At 43.0% G+C, this 18,970-nt stretch overlaps 1 protein-coding gene across 11 annotated transcripts in view; it reads left to right on the forward strand.

Annotated features, from left to right (window-relative positions):
• The window catches only part of MEGF11 (multiple EGF like domains 11), a 474,775-nt gene that overhangs the window by 151,533 nt on the left and 304,272 nt on the right, over positions 1-18,970 (forward strand). For all 11 annotated transcript variants that reach the window (XR_013538901.1, XR_013538902.1, XR_013538903.1 and 8 more), the window contains exon 6: positions 7,256-7,348. Coding sequence is in view for 8 of the 11 variants with exons in the window: in XM_078380886.1 (XP_078237012.1) it covers positions 7,256-7,348 (93 nt within the window). In the remaining 3 variants the exon portion in view is untranslated. The remainder of the gene's footprint in view (positions 1-7,255; positions 7,349-18,970) is intronic.

An 18,970-nucleotide genomic window follows, 5' to 3' on the forward strand; every position in this document is an offset into this window, starting at 1 on the left:
TGGAGATTTGAACTCATTCAAGGTCATAAGGTATTCCTTAATAGTAAAAAAGAAAACCTACATTTACAAAATAATATTAGCAACATCTGAGGATACGTTCTTAAAGGATGCTTTATAGAGTTCTGTCCTTATAGGTTGTCTAGCTATTAGGAGAGAAGGAGCCTGGTGCACCTCAGTTCAAAGCTTGTTGCACAGAATAGGGGCCACCACCAAGAAGCTCTGATGCTCCAACAGGTATCGAGGTCCTAAACTGTTAAGGGATTTATTGGTGAGAACCAATACCTTGAGTCCATGTCCTAGTCAGGATCTGAGCCTTGCTAGGGCCAAGTCCTGTTGCTGTTGCTCTTGAAGGTGTCACTGCCATTCCTTTTGTTTCTTCTGCCTCCAACATCACCTTTCAGTGAGCATGCAGCCTTATTGGCCCTCTGTGGCTGACACAATACACCGGATACGGCAAGGAAATTTCCAAATATAGAAAACTCCAGGTATAATCCTACTATTATTTGCTCTTTAAGTCCACACTTCTGTGTTTCCTTACCATTCATTTCTGCGCTACTCACACTGCAGATAGATATATGTTTATGCTCTGAGTCAAATAAACAAAGCACATAGCATTCTGTGACAAGAGCTTTTACCATTCAACTGCTTTACAGTTATTAACCCTTCTTATTGTAGTATACTCATAAAGGGTTGTAATCAGACACAATACTATTTCCTACAGTTTCTATGGTTCCTACATATATTGTTTACAAAATTATTTTCCAAATAATTCCACTGGCACATATAATTATGTTTTAGTTTTCCACAGTTCATATAATCATTGTTTACACAATTGTTTTTCAAACATTTCCAAAGGCACTGATGAGCCTCAAGCTAATGATACACATTACAGTGGTGCCTCGCATAATGAGCGCACCGTTTAACGACGAATCCGTATAGCGATCTATTTTCCGGGATCGCTAATGCGATCGCATTGCGATGTTCTGAATGGGCAAACATCACATTGCGATGATCGGTAAGCGTTTCGCTTACCGATCTTCGCATTGCGATGTTTTTAGAACAGCTGATCAGCGGTTCCAAAATGGCCGCCACAAGCATTTTCGCTCACTGCCCTCGCTTACCGAGGCGGCGAAAATGGCGGCGCTATGGAGGATCTTTGCTGAACAGTGAGTCTGGGCCCCATAGGAATGCATTAAACAAAGCGGAAGGCTGGACTGGAAGAAACCCAAGCCGGAATTAAGATTGCCGGAAGAAATATCAACAACCTCCGATATGCAGATGATACCACTCTGATGGCAGAAAGTGAGGAGGAATTAAAGAACCTTGTAATGAGAGTGAAAGAGGAGAGTGCAAAAAACGGTCTGAAACTCAACATCAAAAAAACTAAGATCATGGCCACTGGTCCCATCACCTCCTGGGAAATAGAAGGGGAAGATATGGAGGCAGTGTCAAATTTTATCTTCCTGGGCTCCATGATCACTGCAGATGGAGACAGCAGCCCTGAAATTAAAAGGCGCCTTCTTCTTGGGAGGAAAGCGATGACAAATCTGGACAGCATCTTGAAAAGCAGAGACATCACCTTGCCAACAAAAGTCCGAATAGTCAAAGCTATGGTTTTTCCTGTCGTGATGTATGGAAGTGAGAGCTGGACCATAAAGAAAGCAGACCGCCGAAGAATTGATGCCTTTGAATTGTGGTGCTGGAGGAGGCTCTTGAGAATCCCCTGGACTGCAAGGAGAACAAACCTATCAGTTCTAAAGGAAATCAACCCTGAGTGCTCACTGGAAGCACAGATCCTGAAGCTGAGGCTCCAGTACTTTGGCCATCTAATGAGAAGAAAAGACTCCCTGGAAAAGACCCTGATGTTGGGAAAGTGTGATGGCAAGAGGAGAAGGGGACGACCGAGGATGAGATGGCTGGACAGTGTCTGCGAAGCAACCAACATGAACCTGACACAACTCCGGGAGGCAGTAGAAGACAGGAGGGCCTGGCGTGCTCTGGTCCATGGGGTCACGAAGAGTCGGACATGACTAAACGACTAAACACACACACATGGGGTTTTTAGTTCCGTTTAGCGATGTTTCCGATAGTGACGATTAATCCGGAATGGATTAACATTGCTATGCGGGGCACCACTTAATGATCTTGACCTGGTTATGTACAGAGCTTTCTATATTTGTAAACTTAAGTAGTTGATGGCAGAGGGGGTCATGATGTTGGGGCATGAGGCAAGGGAGTAGGTCTGATACTCCTGGCTGACTATCGTCTTTCCGAGCCATCCAGAACTGTCCTGGGACCCTCCCAGTATTTGCCTCCTCATCGCTCCAAGCTCCCTTGACACACCTCACAGGTGCCTCCCCAAGCCAACTTCTTCCTCCATCTCTAGGGTTTCCACCACCTCCCCCAAAAGGTGCAGGTGTCCCTTATCCTCTCCAGACCTTCTTCATTGGTCCCCACCAAGGCCTCTTTTATAGTCCCCAGTGGGTAGATGGCCTCTTCCTCTTCCTCCTTTCCCAGGTAACTGTACCATCTGCTATAGCCTCCTCTCACTCCCAGACTAGTTGACACTGCTCTGCACCAGTGTCAACTCGTGGTAGCTTGGTTTGAGACCCTCAGATGCCTGAGGTGGTGGCCAATGGCTGGCCGGGGGTGACCCTGTCACAGGGGACAATAATGCTGTATTTCCTTACAGAGTTGTTAAGTTACATCTAGATACAGAAATATACAAAGGTTAAACAGGGGTGGATGGTATCCTAGAAGGAAGGTGCAATAGAAGGCCCAGCAACCAGTGGTGGACATGGGGAAGGGCAACACTGTGTATTTGTACACATGCACCTGCACAAAGAGGCTGTATATATATTGCATATATTTTGTACATGGGTATTGGTATAGATGATGAGTGACTGGGTTTTGACTGTCAGCAGCAAGCAAATTAGATGTTTGCCAGGAGAGTCTGAAGAGGCAGATAGAATGTAGATGAATGGAACTATGTTCCGGTTGTCTGGCATGTTGTCTGGCTGTAGAGATACTGTTCTTTGAATATGTATGTAAGGAGTGTGTGTATGAGAGAGAAAGTTTGGTTTGGTTTTGTAGTGTAGTTTTGTTAGAAAGCAGTTTGATGACAGAGAGCTTTGTCAGAATGGAAGGATTCAGGGTGGTTTTCAACTGATGGCAGTGTACACCAGATAGAGGAAAGTGTGGTGAGTGCTGTACAAGCATCCTGTCTGTTTTCATGGACGGGCGGTCTTTTGCGTGTACACAGAGACCCCCTACTTCTGTTAAGCAGACTGGCAGGTGTGAGATGGCTAGGGTAGCCTGCCTACTTGTTCTAATGGAAGAGGTGCCACACAATACATAGTATTATCTTAAAGCAGGGGTGAGCAAAGCACAGCTTGTAGTCCATATGTGGCCCCAGCTGCATTTATATGGAACTCAAAGTACCCCCTCCAAATGGGGGGATGCTATTTTTGCCCCCCAAAAGGCCTCTGGAGCCCCCCTTTTTGACTTATGGCATCCCCAAATTCCCCTCTCCAATTGAGGTTCTCATGCTTTATTTTTTCTTGTTTACTTTTTCCATCCATTTCCAGCCATTTCTATGGCTACTGTGACCCATGGTAGGAACCAGGAGATTGAATGTATGCAGTACTTTAAATTCTGTAAAATACTGTAGCAATAGAATATTAGAAAAGTGAAGTTCAAAGGGGCTTATAAGACCATCAAGCATTTCTGCCAGGTGATTAGCTAAGTTTTTCTTGAATGCCTCCAGTGTTGGAGCACTCACCAACTCCTGAGGTAACTGGTTCCACTTTCATACTGCTCTAAGAGTTAGGATGTTTTCCCTGATCTTCAGCATTTAGTGACCTGTTGATTATTTTCACCTTAAATAACGAACAACAACAGCAGCGGCAATGTGGCTTAACTCCCTGCTTAGTCTCCTACATGTGGCAGAAAACTTTGATTTCTCGGTAGTCTTTCTCATTCTAATAATCTTTGAAACTGAAAATAGATACTGGGTTTGGGGAACGGACTGGAAATAGAGGTATGGGGTTGGATTAAAGCATGTTTCTCAGCCGCATGATAATATCAGCAGTTTTGGAATGGGTGGCAGCTATTATAAATGAGAAGAAGTGATAAGCATCATGTGAAACCGTTACCGAGCTCCCTCTGTTGACTCTTCTGCATTTCCCTTTTCTTTTAAAATTCTGTGCTGAAGATTGGTTACAGAGTGACCTTGAATGTGGCCCAATATCTCATGCTAAACGCATCTGCTACCAAGTTGGCATTTTTGGCAGGACTTTGATGTAGGTCATTTTATTACCACGCTGAAACCAACTCCATACTGAACTGCTACTCATGCCAAGAATGCTAATAATAAACTAATCAATGAGATGCTGGATTGTTCAAGAGAAATGGTCCATGAGGTTAGGGGAGGAGAGGTGGAAACGGGCTGGGGATTGCAGATGCACAAAAGGTGGCACTCCAGTTGCCTGAAGAGCCACGAGAGTTATGTGGGCAATGAGACACTACCTTCGCTTGCACACGTGCAAGAGTTTTCCTTACTCCGGGGACCCATGGTGATGCAGTGCAGAGCAGGGCAATGCTCGAGAGCAGAGGCTCGTCTTTATTTTTGCCTGACCTTTTGATGCAAATAATTTTTATGGTTCCATTAACTGGAGAGATCGTTTGCAAAAGTACATTAAGAAGAGTGCCTTGGGGACCACTGTATCCTATTATGTGGAATGTTAATAGAATGAAAAATTAATTAAATGCTAAAGATTACAGCAGGACAAGTGCTTTCTCCTCACTCCCCCCCCCTATACTTCATGGGACAGATCTAGAAACTCGTGCAAGCAGCCATTCCATTTCCAGATGGTAACCTAAAGTAAATTGTCTGCATATTAGTTTCCAGGCCCCACTTAGCTCAGTGAGTTAGGAAAGTGGCTTGCAGCGCCAGAGGTTGGCAGTTCAGTTCCCCACTTTGTCACTTGGGAAAAGAGCCAGCCTTGTGAAGCCTGGTAAAGGTAAAGGTAAAGGTTCCCCTTGACAATTTTTTGTCCAGTCGTGTCCGACTCTAGGGGGCGGTGCTCATCCCCGTTTCCAAGCCACAGAGCCAGCGTTTTTGTCCGAAGACAATCTTCCATGGTCACATGGCCAGTGCGACTTAGACACAGAACGCTGCTACCTTCCCACCGAGGTGGTCCCTATTTATCTACTTGCATTTGCATGCTTTCGAACCGCTAGGTCGGCGGGAGCTGGGACAGGCGACGGGCGCTCACTCCGTCGCGTGGATTCGATCTTACGACTGCTTGGTCTTCTGACCCTGCAGCACAGGCTTCTGCAGTTTAGCCCACAGCGCCACCACAATGTCCCTGATTGTAAAGCCTGAGGGAAGCTGAACCGTCCCAAAGTACCCCCAGAAGAACAAAATGGTAAACTACTTCTGAGTATACCCAGAAACCCTAGAAGGAGTTGGCAGAAGTCAGAATTGATTTGACAGTATGCAGTTATTAATGTTCATTGCTAGCCTGTTGCAGTAAAATCTAACAAATCGTGTGGCTTCTTAATTTGCCCATTAAAGGCTCATCCAGTAATAAATGTAGGAATCTTTAAGGTGCCATAGGAGTCTTGATTGATTTTGTCCATACCTGGGTGAGGTAACATCTAATTTACTCAATCAGTCTTTCAGATTTGCAAAGCAGCTTAACTCCTCTAACTCTCAGAATTCTGCAAAGCGAGCCCTGGATATTTTCCTTTTTACAGAGAGAAGAATTGAGACTGAGCAATGGCAATTTGCCCAAGGTCACTAAACAAAGCCATGTGTTTTTTTTCAGAATTCTGAATTCCAATTTCTCCTATTTCTGGTTCAAGTCCAGCTCTGTCCAAATGTGTTTATGCTCTTGTTAGATCTGCAAGATTTCGATTTCCATGAAATAATAGCTCTGAAGGATTATGGAGATAATATATACGAAACCTTTTGAAGAGTCAGGAAAAGTACTGTATAAAATGCTCACTAGGGTTGTGACTGCAGAGCATGTGGGTGTAAAGTGCTATCTGATGCTGAGCTGTAAAATCTAGCTATGTAATCCAGCTATTTGGATGAAAAGGTAGGTAGGCAGGCAGGTAAGTAGGCAGGCAGGCAGACAGATGGATTTAATTTGCTGTTTTCTTCTCTAAGAAGGGGGAAGAAGGAAAAGGAATGCATTTCTTAACTCTTTTGCAAACTTGGCTCTTTTGCAATGGCCTACTTTGCTACAGTATTTAGAGATACCAAACAAGACACGAGGTCATTCCTAATAGAAGCATCTGCGTATCCCCTGATATGGAGAGTATGTCTCTCATCTGGTTTGGTTCTGTGTGTTTGTGGGGTGGAGTAAGTTAGTTTCCCCCTATCCCAAATGGGTGAGATGCTCTGGTGACACAACAGCAAATTGTATTGGCCATTTACCTTTAGAAAGCCACTCTTGCAATTAGTAATTGTATGCATGACGCTTTCTTTAGTTTGGCCCTGTGTTCAGACCTTGATCCTGTGCCCCACAGGACCTCCGCTGTGTCCTGCACAGCTTGGCCTCTTCCTGCTATCTCAGTCCAGCTGGTGTGATGATTTACATTTCATGCCAAACTGTATTTAGGAAGCTTTGGAAGAGTTTGGAAGCAAGACTTTTCTAGATTAGCAGTAGTTTGCCATTTAATCCACACCTGGAAGGACTAGTTACTCTTAACCATAATTTATGAGGCTGACTTTTCCCCCATTAAGCTTAGCTAAGATTAACTATGGTTTCGGGTTCAGATGACACGTTAAACTGAAACTAATTTGAAATGGAATTGAATGCAAGCCAGTCTCCTTCTGTCCGTGCTAATTCAGGATATTTGAGGAGGAAATGCTAAACTCTCTGTGTGAATATTGCTGAGTGACTTTAGCTAGGCCCAATTTAAGTCTTCTTTAGTACCCTGGAGTGTTTAATGAAGCCAACACAGGTCAAAATCCACCTCACATCTGTACTCTCTGATAGTTCAGAAGGTATGACATTTTATGGAAACAATTTATATTTCTGGGCTATATATTTTATTGTGTTGCATTTTCCTTACATATTGTGGAATGTTCATAAAATATTGTGACTCGTTATAAAACTAACTCCTAAAAATGCAGACCACTTCAAATTGTTATTAGTGATAGAGTACACAAGTAATCTGCATACGTATACCATCTGATATTCATGTTGTAATGGGACACACACATATATTTTTCTATTGCCAGCTCTCTGCACAGAAGAATGTGTCCATGGAAGATGTGTTTCTCCTGATACATGTCATTGTGAACCAGGATGGGGAGGTCCAGACTGTTCCAGTGGTGAGTAAAAACAACGAGAACAAAATAAGAGTAAAAGAGCATCCATGCTCCATAACATTGAATTAGCATAGTTATGATGTTAGATGCAATTCGCCTGGATGTTGTCTTCAGAAAGAACCTAGGTAGAAGTGTCTATAATAAATCTCCTGATTATGAGATGTTATGAATCAGTTTTAAGATAACGATTGTCCAAATGAAGCAATGGGTCTGTTATTGTTCTTTTTTATTATCTTCAAATGGTTTTATGTTCGGTCAAGTTTTTTTTTAATGGCAAAACTGCACTAATAGCTGCATGTTGCTCTATGGCATGGAGTTTTCAGCTGGGAGATTAAGGGATTTTCTGACTACTGAATCCTTGCAGCTTCCTTTATGGGGGAAACATAGTTTTCCCCCCAAAAAAGTAGTGGTGGTGGTGAATCGAGTGTGTTTGTGAAACTGTTACGTACACTTATTGGCTAATATTTCTGCCAGTATTAAAACTAGGCCATACTAAACTTCTGTCCCCTTCTATGTAATTCTGTGCATTATTCTGTGCTCACATTGTTTCCTTTGTAAGTAACCTGTGATGGTGTCTTCTACCAGGATTGGCATCAAGGTGGAGGGAGTTCGTGGCAGAAAATTCGTCCTGTTTAAGTACTCCATTGCTATTTAGAAGGTTTTCTTCCCATGTTTTCTATCATTCCTGATTTTATGTAATATTGTCCAACTAGCCATTGGTTGCCCTATATATTTCCTCCTGGAAAGAAAACCTCAAAATTCAGATTAAAAATTCTTCCTGTCACAGAAGCCTAATTTGTCTGATTTCCTGTTAATTAGTCAATTAGTGCACTAGCTGGCTCAATGAGCTTATACTAGAACAAAAAGTCTAACATTGCCTCCAAATTAAACATCAGAGAGTAATACAACATAAGATGGTATATCTGTTACTGACAGAAAAGCACTGAGCTTGTTAAGGCAGCTAGAAGGAAGGAGTGAGTACAGGACTTATCAAGAAAAGATACTGCAGTTAATTTCCTGAGTGGACAGTCTACCTCTTATTTCTAGTATTGATTGGAAACGTTGACAAGCGTGCAAAAGATGAGACAAATGGAATCACTGGGCCGTTGTCTCCAATCCTAGTTCTGGCTGCTGTGTCCTTCCTGGATGTGGCCATCCTTGGTTCATCTTGGGTCATTTTGTTGAGTCCAAAGGGTTATAAAAGCATCTTGTTGTTTAATAAGAGCAAGAGTCATCTCTGTTATAAGATTAATGGGGTGGTTGCAAATAACTGTGGGCATTAGTGGAGAGAGAAGAGGTTGCAAAAGTGGAAAGCAGAGACCACAAACAGGGAGCAGAAAGTGTGTCTCTTAAAATATTGTTGAATTGCAATTCCCATTATCCTTGGCCGCATAGCTATGGGGAGGAATGCTGGGGTTGGCGGTCTGGGGGGCTATACTTTGCCCACACATGGGATATATTAATCCTGAGAAGAGGCAGTAACGTCTAGAAGAGGCTTCAAGAGCTGTTGGCAGGGCTCCTTTGAACAGGAATAACTGAGGGAGTGCCTATGAAGATCAGTGTTGACGAATGTGTTGACTGCATGCCAGAACAAAAGAAGCAACAGGGAGGAAGCTTATGCAGCCTTCAGTGAGTGCGCAGAAGTGAAGCTGATTGGAGATCACCTCCGGAGACCTTCTGGATTGCTGCTTGCTGGAAACCCACAGGGGAAAAGGTGGAGTCTGAAAGTCTTCTGTGATAAAGTAGCTCCCTCTGCACCTGCGAGGGATGTGAGCTGGGGTGTGTGCAGACCTGTGTTCTTGGACGACAGGTCCCAGACTTTAGGGTGACTTAAGGGGCATGGAGAGGTGCAGGTGCTAAAAAGGAAGATGACTCCGAAGGAGAGGGTAAGCACTATGCAGAGGGCTTCAACATTGATAGCACAGGAGGGAGGGACGCTGCAAACAAGACGAAAGAGAGAGGGCGCCTGTCAGGCATGTCATGGCCATGAACAGGAAGGACATGGAGGATGCTTGTCAGTCAGGTAACAGATAAGGCCCAGGTGGAGAATCAGAGCTTGGAAAAGGTGCTGGCCATGATGGCTGGGGGCTTGTTGGAACAACAGAGTCCTGCTTTAACTCCAGGGAGGCAGCTTGCTCCAGCGAAGCTTGGAGCTCCTCTGAGCCCTTCACCCCCCGCCAGCCAGGTTGGCCCCTTCAAGGCTCTTAATGAGGAAATCTGCTGGAATGGAACCAACCGTTCCACCCCCACTTTCAGTTCCTGCCCTTAAAAATACGTATTATCTGCTCTGGGAAGAAGCTGGAGGGCAAGATGCAGCCTCTCATGCAATGAGTGGTAGTCTCTGTGGGGCCATGGGTGCAAAAGGACTCAAGTGTTCCTGGCTTGGGCCTGGGTTCAGCAACTCCCAGGTCTAGGCCACGCTCCTCCGCTGTGCCAGAGTCCTGGCTTTTGTACAGGCTGTACAGTATCTTGGTATCCCATCCTCCTGGGAAGGTTCCAAGACTCACACTGTCAGCCTGTGACACTCACTAAGAGCGCTGTGTGTCTTAGCCTCTGGGAAGGTGAAGTTGGCCCTTCCTGGAATGTGAGGAGTGGGTGTGTGCCAATGCCTGGAATGGGATGGGTGCTGTGTTTCCCTAGAGGATGAAGAATAGTTCCACTGGGATGGACTGCATTAGGGTAGCCTTCCCAACATCTGGGTTGGAGAAGACTGGGATATAATATCTAATATCTGTAGCAGGGAGAGAGAGAATTAGGATTATTCCGGTGCTAAGGAGAGGCCGTGGCTTAGAGCAGAGCACATGCTTTGTACGTGTTGGTTGTTGAAGGTTCATCTTGTACATCTCCATCGAGGAATAGGGAGGAAGGGTACATGGGACCTTAGAAAGCCGCTTATAAGTCTGTCCGTCCGTCCGTCCGTCATACAGGGCTAGGTGGACCAAGATCCTGCTGGAAGGCAAGTTGAAGTGAATGGAAGGCAAACCAGATCAATCCAGGCCATGTCCTTTCCCAAAGAGTCCTGTTGTATGGGGCTCTTAAATATGTTAAATCTCCTTTTCTTAAGACAGGAGATCTTTTTCCTCAAAAGACAGACTGGCTGATAAGGGTGAGGAAGTCTAGATGAAATAGTGGGCAGCTATTAATAGAAAAGCTTTTAAAAGCCCTTGGTAAAAATGATGATGAAATATCACCCAGAAGTCATGTTATTCTGAATTACCCTTTTTATCATCTTCTTTTTTCCTGCCCCAGCCCTCTTTTGCCCAGTTAAAATGGTTATGTGAAATTTTATATGTTATAATGAGCAAGTTACATGGAGAGAGAAGGAGCAAGAAAGAAAAGAGACAGACAGACAGGCAGAGAACTCCATGTCACAAGTATTCCCATTGATGTGAATCAGAAATTGATTGGGTCCATAGTAGACTATGATTCCCAGAATCCCCCAGCCAGGATGGCCAGTGGTTGGGGAATTCTGGCTGTTGTAGTCTGTTTTTCCATCTCTGGAGTAAATAATAGTATTCCAGCTGCTGCAAAGGCTGAAAATATTATTAATACAAATATGCAAAAATATGAAACAGTCAAGACCAGACAATATCATAAAGTATAGATTGGTATTATATAACAGATGCAACTTTTAAATTGGGACGTGGTGGCACTGTGGGTTAAACCGCAGACGCCTCTGTGCTGCAAGGTCAGAAGACCAAGCAGTCGTAAGATCGAATCCACGTGACGGAGTGAGCTCCCGTCGCTTGTCCCAGCTTCTGCCAACCTAGCAGTTTGAAAGCATGTAAAAATGCAAGTAGATAAATAGGTACCACCATGGTGGGAAGGTAATGGCGTTCTGTGTCTAGTCATGCTGGCCATGTGACCACGGAAACTGTCTACGGACAAACGTTGGCTCTATGTTGGAGATGGGGATGAGCACCACACCCTAGAGTCAGACACGACTGGACTAAATGTCAAGGGGAACCTTTACCTTACAACTTTTGACCAAAAACCTAAGTATTAGTTAAATATCATTGTAATATGTATGTCATTCCTAGTATTGCAGTTTTTTGCAAATCTGATGTGGTGTTATTACCAGTCCAACTGCTAGCAAGTTCAATTTTGTTGTTGTAGTACCAAAAAAGTAACTTTTCCAAGCCCTTGGCCTCTGGATAGAAATACTTCCACCCAATTTTATTCCACTTTATAAGTCATGGGAGCAGATTTTCATGATGGCAGCACGCTCTGTGCCCTTCTTACTCTTATACCCTCAGTGCCTCTAAGCGTCTTCCCATTGGTGACATTGGTGTGGCCTTTAGACTGAAAAAACTGAGCCTCACTGGGCACCTGTGAATGGCTTCAGACAAATGTGAAAGGGCACTAATTTAGGAACCTGTTTTTTTTTTAAAGGGTGCTTCCTACATTAAATATTTTAGCTTTTAAAAGTAATTGGAAATATTGAAGTGCTGACAATGGTAGAGTTAGAAGCATTATTCATAACTTTTATTTCCTCACTGGGCAATGATCCAGCATATTTTCATTTATGAGAGTTTTGCAGGCTTTGGGGAGAAGAACGTTAGCCAATTCCTAAATTAACTATTCCCCGGTAGTCTTTACAAACGGTACCCCAGGATTAGCCTTGAAATCTCAGTGTACTCTTTTTATTAAATATCATTACTACATTGGTTAACCTCAGAGCTTTGTACATCTTTGTACTCCCCAGGTGGTTCAGCTCTCCTGGCAAAGCCTGCTGAGCTTTTAGGACGTGATCCTAAACTCAGCCATTATCGCTGGGGAAGAGATTTCTGTTTTGTCTGTCATCTGGGCTTTCTGCATTGAGCAACTCTTGTGAGAGGCTAGTTTCCTTGAACGATGCAGACTGCGGGGTTGATAGCGGCATAGCAGCCATTTAACTTGTTGAAAAAGGATTTCAGGTGTACCTCTGATACCTGGTTCCTGAATGTCACTGGTGAGGAAGAATAACAAAGGTCACAAGGGGACAGTGATTCATATCCAGCAAGGGCAGAGTCTCTGTCTTGCTCAGGCCAGTAAAAAAGCACTGATAGCAATCAGTGGAAGTAGAGGGGCACAGATTTGTATGTTTCAGACTACAGCATCCAGAATTCCTCAAGCAGCTATGTTGTCTTGGTGGATTCTGGGTGTTGTAGTCTAAAAAACACAAATCTGCACACATTTAACAGTACAGTGGTGCCTCGCTTAACGACGTTAATTCATTCCAGCACAATTGCTGTAGAGCGAAAACATTGTAAAGTGAAATTTAAAAACCCATTGAAACACATTGAAAACCGTTCAATGCATTCCGATGGGCTAAAAACACACCATCTAGTGAAGATCCTCCATACGGTGGCCATTTTCGGTACCTGTATAGCGAGGAATCTGTCCCTAAGCACAGCGGGGATCCATTTTAAGCACCCGGTGGCCATTCTGAAAACCCGACAATCAGCTGTTTTGATCGTCGTAATGCGAAGAATTGCTTCCCGAAGCAGGAAACCAATCTTCGCAAAGCAAAACAAAACAAAACAAAACAAACAAAAAAACCCAAAAAAACACAACCCTATTTAAAACATTGTTTTGTGATCACAATTGCAATTGCAAAAACATTGTTGTGAAGCGGATTCGTCGTAATGCGGGGTAATCGTTAAGTGGGGCACGACTGTATCATCGATGCTGCTCTGGCTTGTTCTGTGGTGAAGTTTGTTTCCTTGGTTTGGTTGGTTACCTGTGCAGTTTCCTCCTTTGGTCAGAGCCAAGTTGTAGCACCCGTTTTCTTTTGCTTACCTGGTGTCTTAAATTCTGCATGTGTCTTACAAAATACCTCTAGGATGCTACTGCTCTAATTTTCTTTAAAACCACTCTTTAAGAAAACTTTCTCTGAAGCCCTAGTCAAAAGAACCCTAGTCACTATTGTAATGAAGCCAAAATAAGGAATTCCCCACCGTGGATGTACACCTTAATGTGTTGACGTTGTTTGAGTATACAGTAATAGGGAATCTAAGACCAATACCACGAGGAAGGCACTCTTTGTTCCAAGTCTAACCTGGGTAGGATTCATCTTCTTGTTTGGAATTAACAGTCACATTAGCAGAAGAAAACAGAGAGTTCCAGAGGCGATGCAGGGAGAGAGACATTTTTACAGAGCAGCTAGCAAGCAATTATAGTAGTAGAATGTGTTGGAGGATCTTTCAGAGACAAGAGATAGTGCTGGAAGATGAGACTGCCAGATGTGAAGGCACTCGGCTACTGGGGAAGAGGAAAGAATATATGTACAGTACATCTACTTCTGTGGTTAATGAAGCAATTGAATTAAAGCTAAAATGACATGTAGTTGCTGAGGCATACAGGTCCAAAAGGAAATTCTGGTATTGTACAAGGCAAATAATTGGAACACAAAATGTAAAAATTATGAATGAAGGGAAGCTCAAAACTGTAAAACAAGAGATGGAACATTTGAACATTTCAGTACTTGTTCTGAGTGAACTAAAGTGGACTGGGATAGGGCAGTTTCAGTCAGATAATTCTGAAGTATTTTCTCTGAAAATAACAAACTCAGGAAAAAAAGTGTGGCTGAAGAGTAAGGTAAGATGGAGCACAAGTATTTAGGATTTATATTGTCTAACTATTTTAAAAGCCCTCTAAGGGCTGGCTTAAAGGTTAATGATGCAGGCTACACAGTGTTCTCCCCTCCCCAACGAGCTGAGTACTCCTTTTGCTGACCTTGGAAGGTTGGAGGGCTGGTGGTGGAGCACAGGTGGTGGAGCAGAATTTGGCTGCAGGACAACAGTGTAACCACAGTGCCAGGAAGCTCCTGTTGGAGCAGAAGAAATTAAATTTGTATGAAGGTTCCAGGAGGGAATTGATCACATTTGAAGGCTACAAAAGAAAGTGGGAAGCATTATGAAGATAAAATAATCACCACAGAAGAATGACATAACTTTGATGTTGACAACAAAGAAATCACAAGTGTTGGAGATTTCCTATATCTTAGTTCAGTCATTGATCAAAATGGAGACTGCACTCATGGAATCAGTAGAAGGCTGAGGCCTGGCAGGGAAGCTATAGAAGAGAGGAACAAAGATCGTTATGAGTTAGGATAAGGAGTTGCTGAAGAACAAGGCCATGGACCAGAACACGCCAGGCCCTCCTGTCTTCCGCTGCCTCCCGGAGTTGGGTCAAATTCATGTTGGTTGCTTCAGTGACACTGTCCAACCGTCTCGTCCTCTGTCGTTCCCTTCTCCTCTTGCCTTCACACTTTCCTGCAGATGTGAAAGCTGGATAATAAAGAAAGCTGACAGGAAAGCTTCTTTCTTTGAAATGTGGTCTGGGGGAGAGTTTCATGAATGCCATGGATGGCCAAAACCACAAATAAGCGTGTCCAAGATCAAATCAAGCCTGAAGTGTCACTAGGAGCTAAAGTGACTAAACTGAAGTTATCGTACTTTGGACATATCATGAGCAGGTAAGACTTAGTGGAAAAGACAATAATGCCAGGAAGAGTTTGCGAGAGGAGAAGACCTAAGACGAGATAATTTGACTATAAAAGAAGCCATACCCTTGAGTCTGCAAAATCTGAACTGGGAGGTTAATCATAGGACTTTTTTGAGCTTGTGACTTCTTGGTGGATATTCCTTAAGCTGTGAACATCTTCTAGATACATGCAGAAAAGAGAAACCAAGCAATATGTGTAACTGGAAGAATGGAATATTACTGTTTATATCTTGGTCCTCTGTCTTTTGTTTTCCTTCTGTTAGTTGCTAGACAAGGAACTGCTGCCTCTACTGGTTGATGAATTATGGGACTAGTAAACCACCACCACCACCCCAAAAAAAGAGAGAGAGCTTTCCAAGTTCTGACAGTGAATCATTCACACAAGCAGTCCATTCATTTAAACATACATATTAGCAGGAATGGACAAATCAGTCAGTTTCTGGTGCATGCCTATTCATAAATCCATTTTGTCCAATTTCTGTGTTAATCTGATTTTGAAGCAATTTTTTTTTAAAAAATCACTTTCAAAACATGTCTTTAACTAGAACACAAGTGTTTCTTGCAACACAAAATAAGCAATTTTTAGATGGAAAAATATGGAGTCCTCACAAAACATACAGTTCTAAGCATATTTTATCCCATGATAAAATGCAAGTTATAATATTTATGTTTGTGCATAATATCTGGTGGAATGTGCAAAATATAATAAAGAACAATTTGAGTATGAAGAGGGAGCCTCAAGAAAACAGTTTTGCAGCTACGCTAAGAGTCATGACAGGGATTCACGTTTTAACATACACGTTTATTCTCTCCCTCCCTCTCAGACACATAAACTTCTGATCATATTTTATTTTAAACTATGTATTTTTATTTGCATGTTGATGCATTTGATACAGCATTACTACATTTGGAAAAGTGCAACATCCACAGGGCAACTGCGTTCAGGTTCAGAGTTTCAAATAGGCTACTTTTTTTGACTACAATTCCCAAAATTTCTTAGCCAGCATAGATTACAATCCATGCATTACAGCTCGCAGAGTGGCCATGCTATCGGAAGAATTCTGGGAACTGAAGTAAAAAAAAAAAATTAATCATAATACCCAGGTGACTTTTCTAGCTTCTTTCTGATATGCATATGTGCTTACCAGGTGTAGATCAGGTCTTTCCAGGGATGGAAGTCGGACTTAAGTTGCACTGGTGACTTGACAGGGACTCAATTTAGGGTCTTTCCCAATGATTTGGACTCTACTTGGGACTCAGATCCCACCCACTCCTCCCTTTTTCCGGGGGGAAAAGCTTACTTTTAATTGGGACTTGAGACCAAAGACTTGCCAACATCCCTGGATCCTTCTACCGTATTTTTCCACGTATAAGACTATACTTTTGTCTAAAATCTTTAGACTAAAAATTGAGGTTCGTGTTATACACGGAAGTAAGCTGAGGAGAGAACAAAAACAAGTGGAGGGGGAAGCAGGGATCAAAGCGATCCTGCAGTGCTTTGATCCCTTTCCCCCTGCACTTGCTAAGCCCCACTTAGATTTCTTAATTTTGGATTAGAAAAGTGGTGGCGTCTTATACATGGGGGCGTCTTATACATGGAAAGATACGGTAATTCCTCAGGCATCCCAAGTATTGGATCTGACGCCTAACAAGTACAAAGCACTTCTGTTCTTAAGTGCCTAGTTTACCACAGTGCAACTGAAATGAAAAGGGCAAGTTCACTGTTGGCAACGACCAAGGAATAGCTTGCAGTAAATTTGGTAGTTACAGTCATGTCTGTATATAAATCCATAGTTCCGCTGAACTTTGAATCCTCTTGTTTCCTTCCTCAACCCTGCACCTCTCCACTATCTCAGAAGAGTATCAGAGATCTGGATGGATAAGATGCTGAAAGGGGCTTGCAGAATGATCAGAATAAACCTGAGCCCCTTTATGATTAGAGGTGTGCAGATTTGCATTTTGGGATTACAGCGCCAAGAATTTCCCACAAAGCATCTGGAAGTTGTAGTCCAAAGCTACAGATCTGTAATCTTTATCCATGATCGAACGCTAAAGTGTTTGGCGCTTAATAAAGTATCTTAGTTAGGACATGACACCGGTTGCTAATTTTGTTACTGGCCTGAAGTGGTTAGAAAAGGCTGTTCTCTTCTCCCAATGCTAGAACTTGGGATCACCCCCCCCCCGCCGACATTTAGTCAGTCGTGTCCGACTCTAGAGGGCGGTGCTCATCCCCGTTTCCAAGCCGTAGAGCAAGCGTTTGTCCAAAGACAGTTTCCGTTGTCACGTGGCCAGCGCAGCTATACACGGAACACAGTTTACCTTCCCACCGAGGTGGTGCCTATTTATCTACTCGCATTTGCATGCTTTCGAACTGCTAGGTTGGCGAGGAGCTGGGACAAAGCAACGGGAGCTCACTCCGTCCCGTGGATTTGATCTTACGACTGCTGGTCTTCTGACCCTGCAGCACACAAAGGCTTCTGCGGTTTAGCCCACAGCGCCACCAGCCAGAGAAGCTAGTAAACAAAAGTTCTATAGAAGAAGAAGAAGAAGAAATCTTCTTTATCCAGTGCATGCTAACTTTGAAGATCCATGCTTGGGCCATACACACTTTAGCAACCTGGTTGAACCTGTGACAGATTTCATTCTTCTGGCATGTCAGTCTTTGTTTGCGTTGGCTGCACATTTGAGGATGAGAAATTGCAAAATTATTCTCTGTGGCCTTTAAGCGGGTAAAACAGTTCATGGTGCTTTTGAGAAGAGATTGAGAACATTTTGGGTGTGCAAATTAATCAAAATTATGCAGATAAAGCTTTAATGGAAAAAAGTCATCAAACCATTAAAACTCAACTAACAAAACCTGTGTGGGCTTTGAAGGGTGAGGAGCACTAGAGGGGACGCTCGCCTCTTTTAAAAACAATCAACCAGGCCTTTTGTGCTTGCTCTGTGTATGCTTTGCCTTTAAAAGTGAAAGGACACTAATGTTGTGTACAGATGGTCCAAATTATACAGAAATTAATGAGTGGGGGAGAGGTGCTTCTTGGCTTGGCTTACCTGCAACCTAAGAGTCTCAGGGGGCTTGAAAAATCCCTGCGGAGCCATCTCTTTGAGTAGAGATTGTCCATCTGTAGAGAATAGCCAAGAACTTAACTAGTGTTCTTGATGTCTCTATTCAGGAGCCCAGGGTTGTCTCCTTGCCTTGCGAGGCAAAGTGGGACTTTGAGGAAAAGCAATAATTAAGTTAAATTAATTTGCTGCTGGTGATGATAACCCTAGCTGGCTTTTAAAATAGTTAGACAAATGAATTGCCAGGGGAGGGGGAAAGGCCCATTATACAGGATGGATACCTAGCAACTCTGAGAGCTAACGAGGATTTCCAGATTCAAGGCAATAGATATCAGTGTCCCAGACAGTTTGAAGAAGCAACAGGGAAAGGCATTTGTGTCCTGTTTTGATTGTGATCTACCACACGTGTCTGACTAGTGCTGCTGAAAACATACTACCAGCTCAAACCTGAAGGTTGATTTAGGGGTTTGAGAGAAAGGCGTTGAACTGCATTCTGATGCCCAATGCAGCATTTTACTCTTCCCGAACTAATAGATGTTCTGAAATGAAACTATTGTTGGTGTTTGCAATTCTTTGCATTTTCTGGTGCAGATTTTTAAGTAAAAAAATGCACACAAGGGAAGAAAGTGCAACAGAAAACGTATACTGTATATTAGGGGAAATAGGATACAACAGCTCTTTGTATGAGGGGGAATTTCTCCAAGAATAAGGAAGACAACAATTTGAAAGAAATAGAAAGTAACAGTATCATTCATTTCTACTTGTATTGCCATTGGGGAAATTGTAATTGAAATTTTATAATTTTATATATTTTATATTGTTCTGTTTTATCTATGTAAGCTGCCCCAAGTAGACATGGTCTAGAGGGGTGGGGTAAAAATCCAATCAATCAATCAGTCAATCAATCAGTCAATCAATTGTCATGAAAACGAGTCTCCACCAACTCTAAGTAGTGTGGCCTCCAAAAGTAATTTTAGGTTTTTAAAAATCAAAGATGGAGAACGATTTTTTGACCTGCAGCTTCCATCATTTCTCACCCATTACACCTGAGCAAGAATGAAAAAAAAGATGTTC

The sequence above is a fragment of the Pogona vitticeps genome, chromosome 12 (genome assembly GCF_051106095.1).
Source record: "Pogona vitticeps strain Pit_001003342236 chromosome 12, PviZW2.1, whole genome shotgun sequence".
Taxonomy (NCBI): Eukaryota; Metazoa; Chordata; class Lepidosauria; order Squamata; family Agamidae; genus Pogona; species Pogona vitticeps.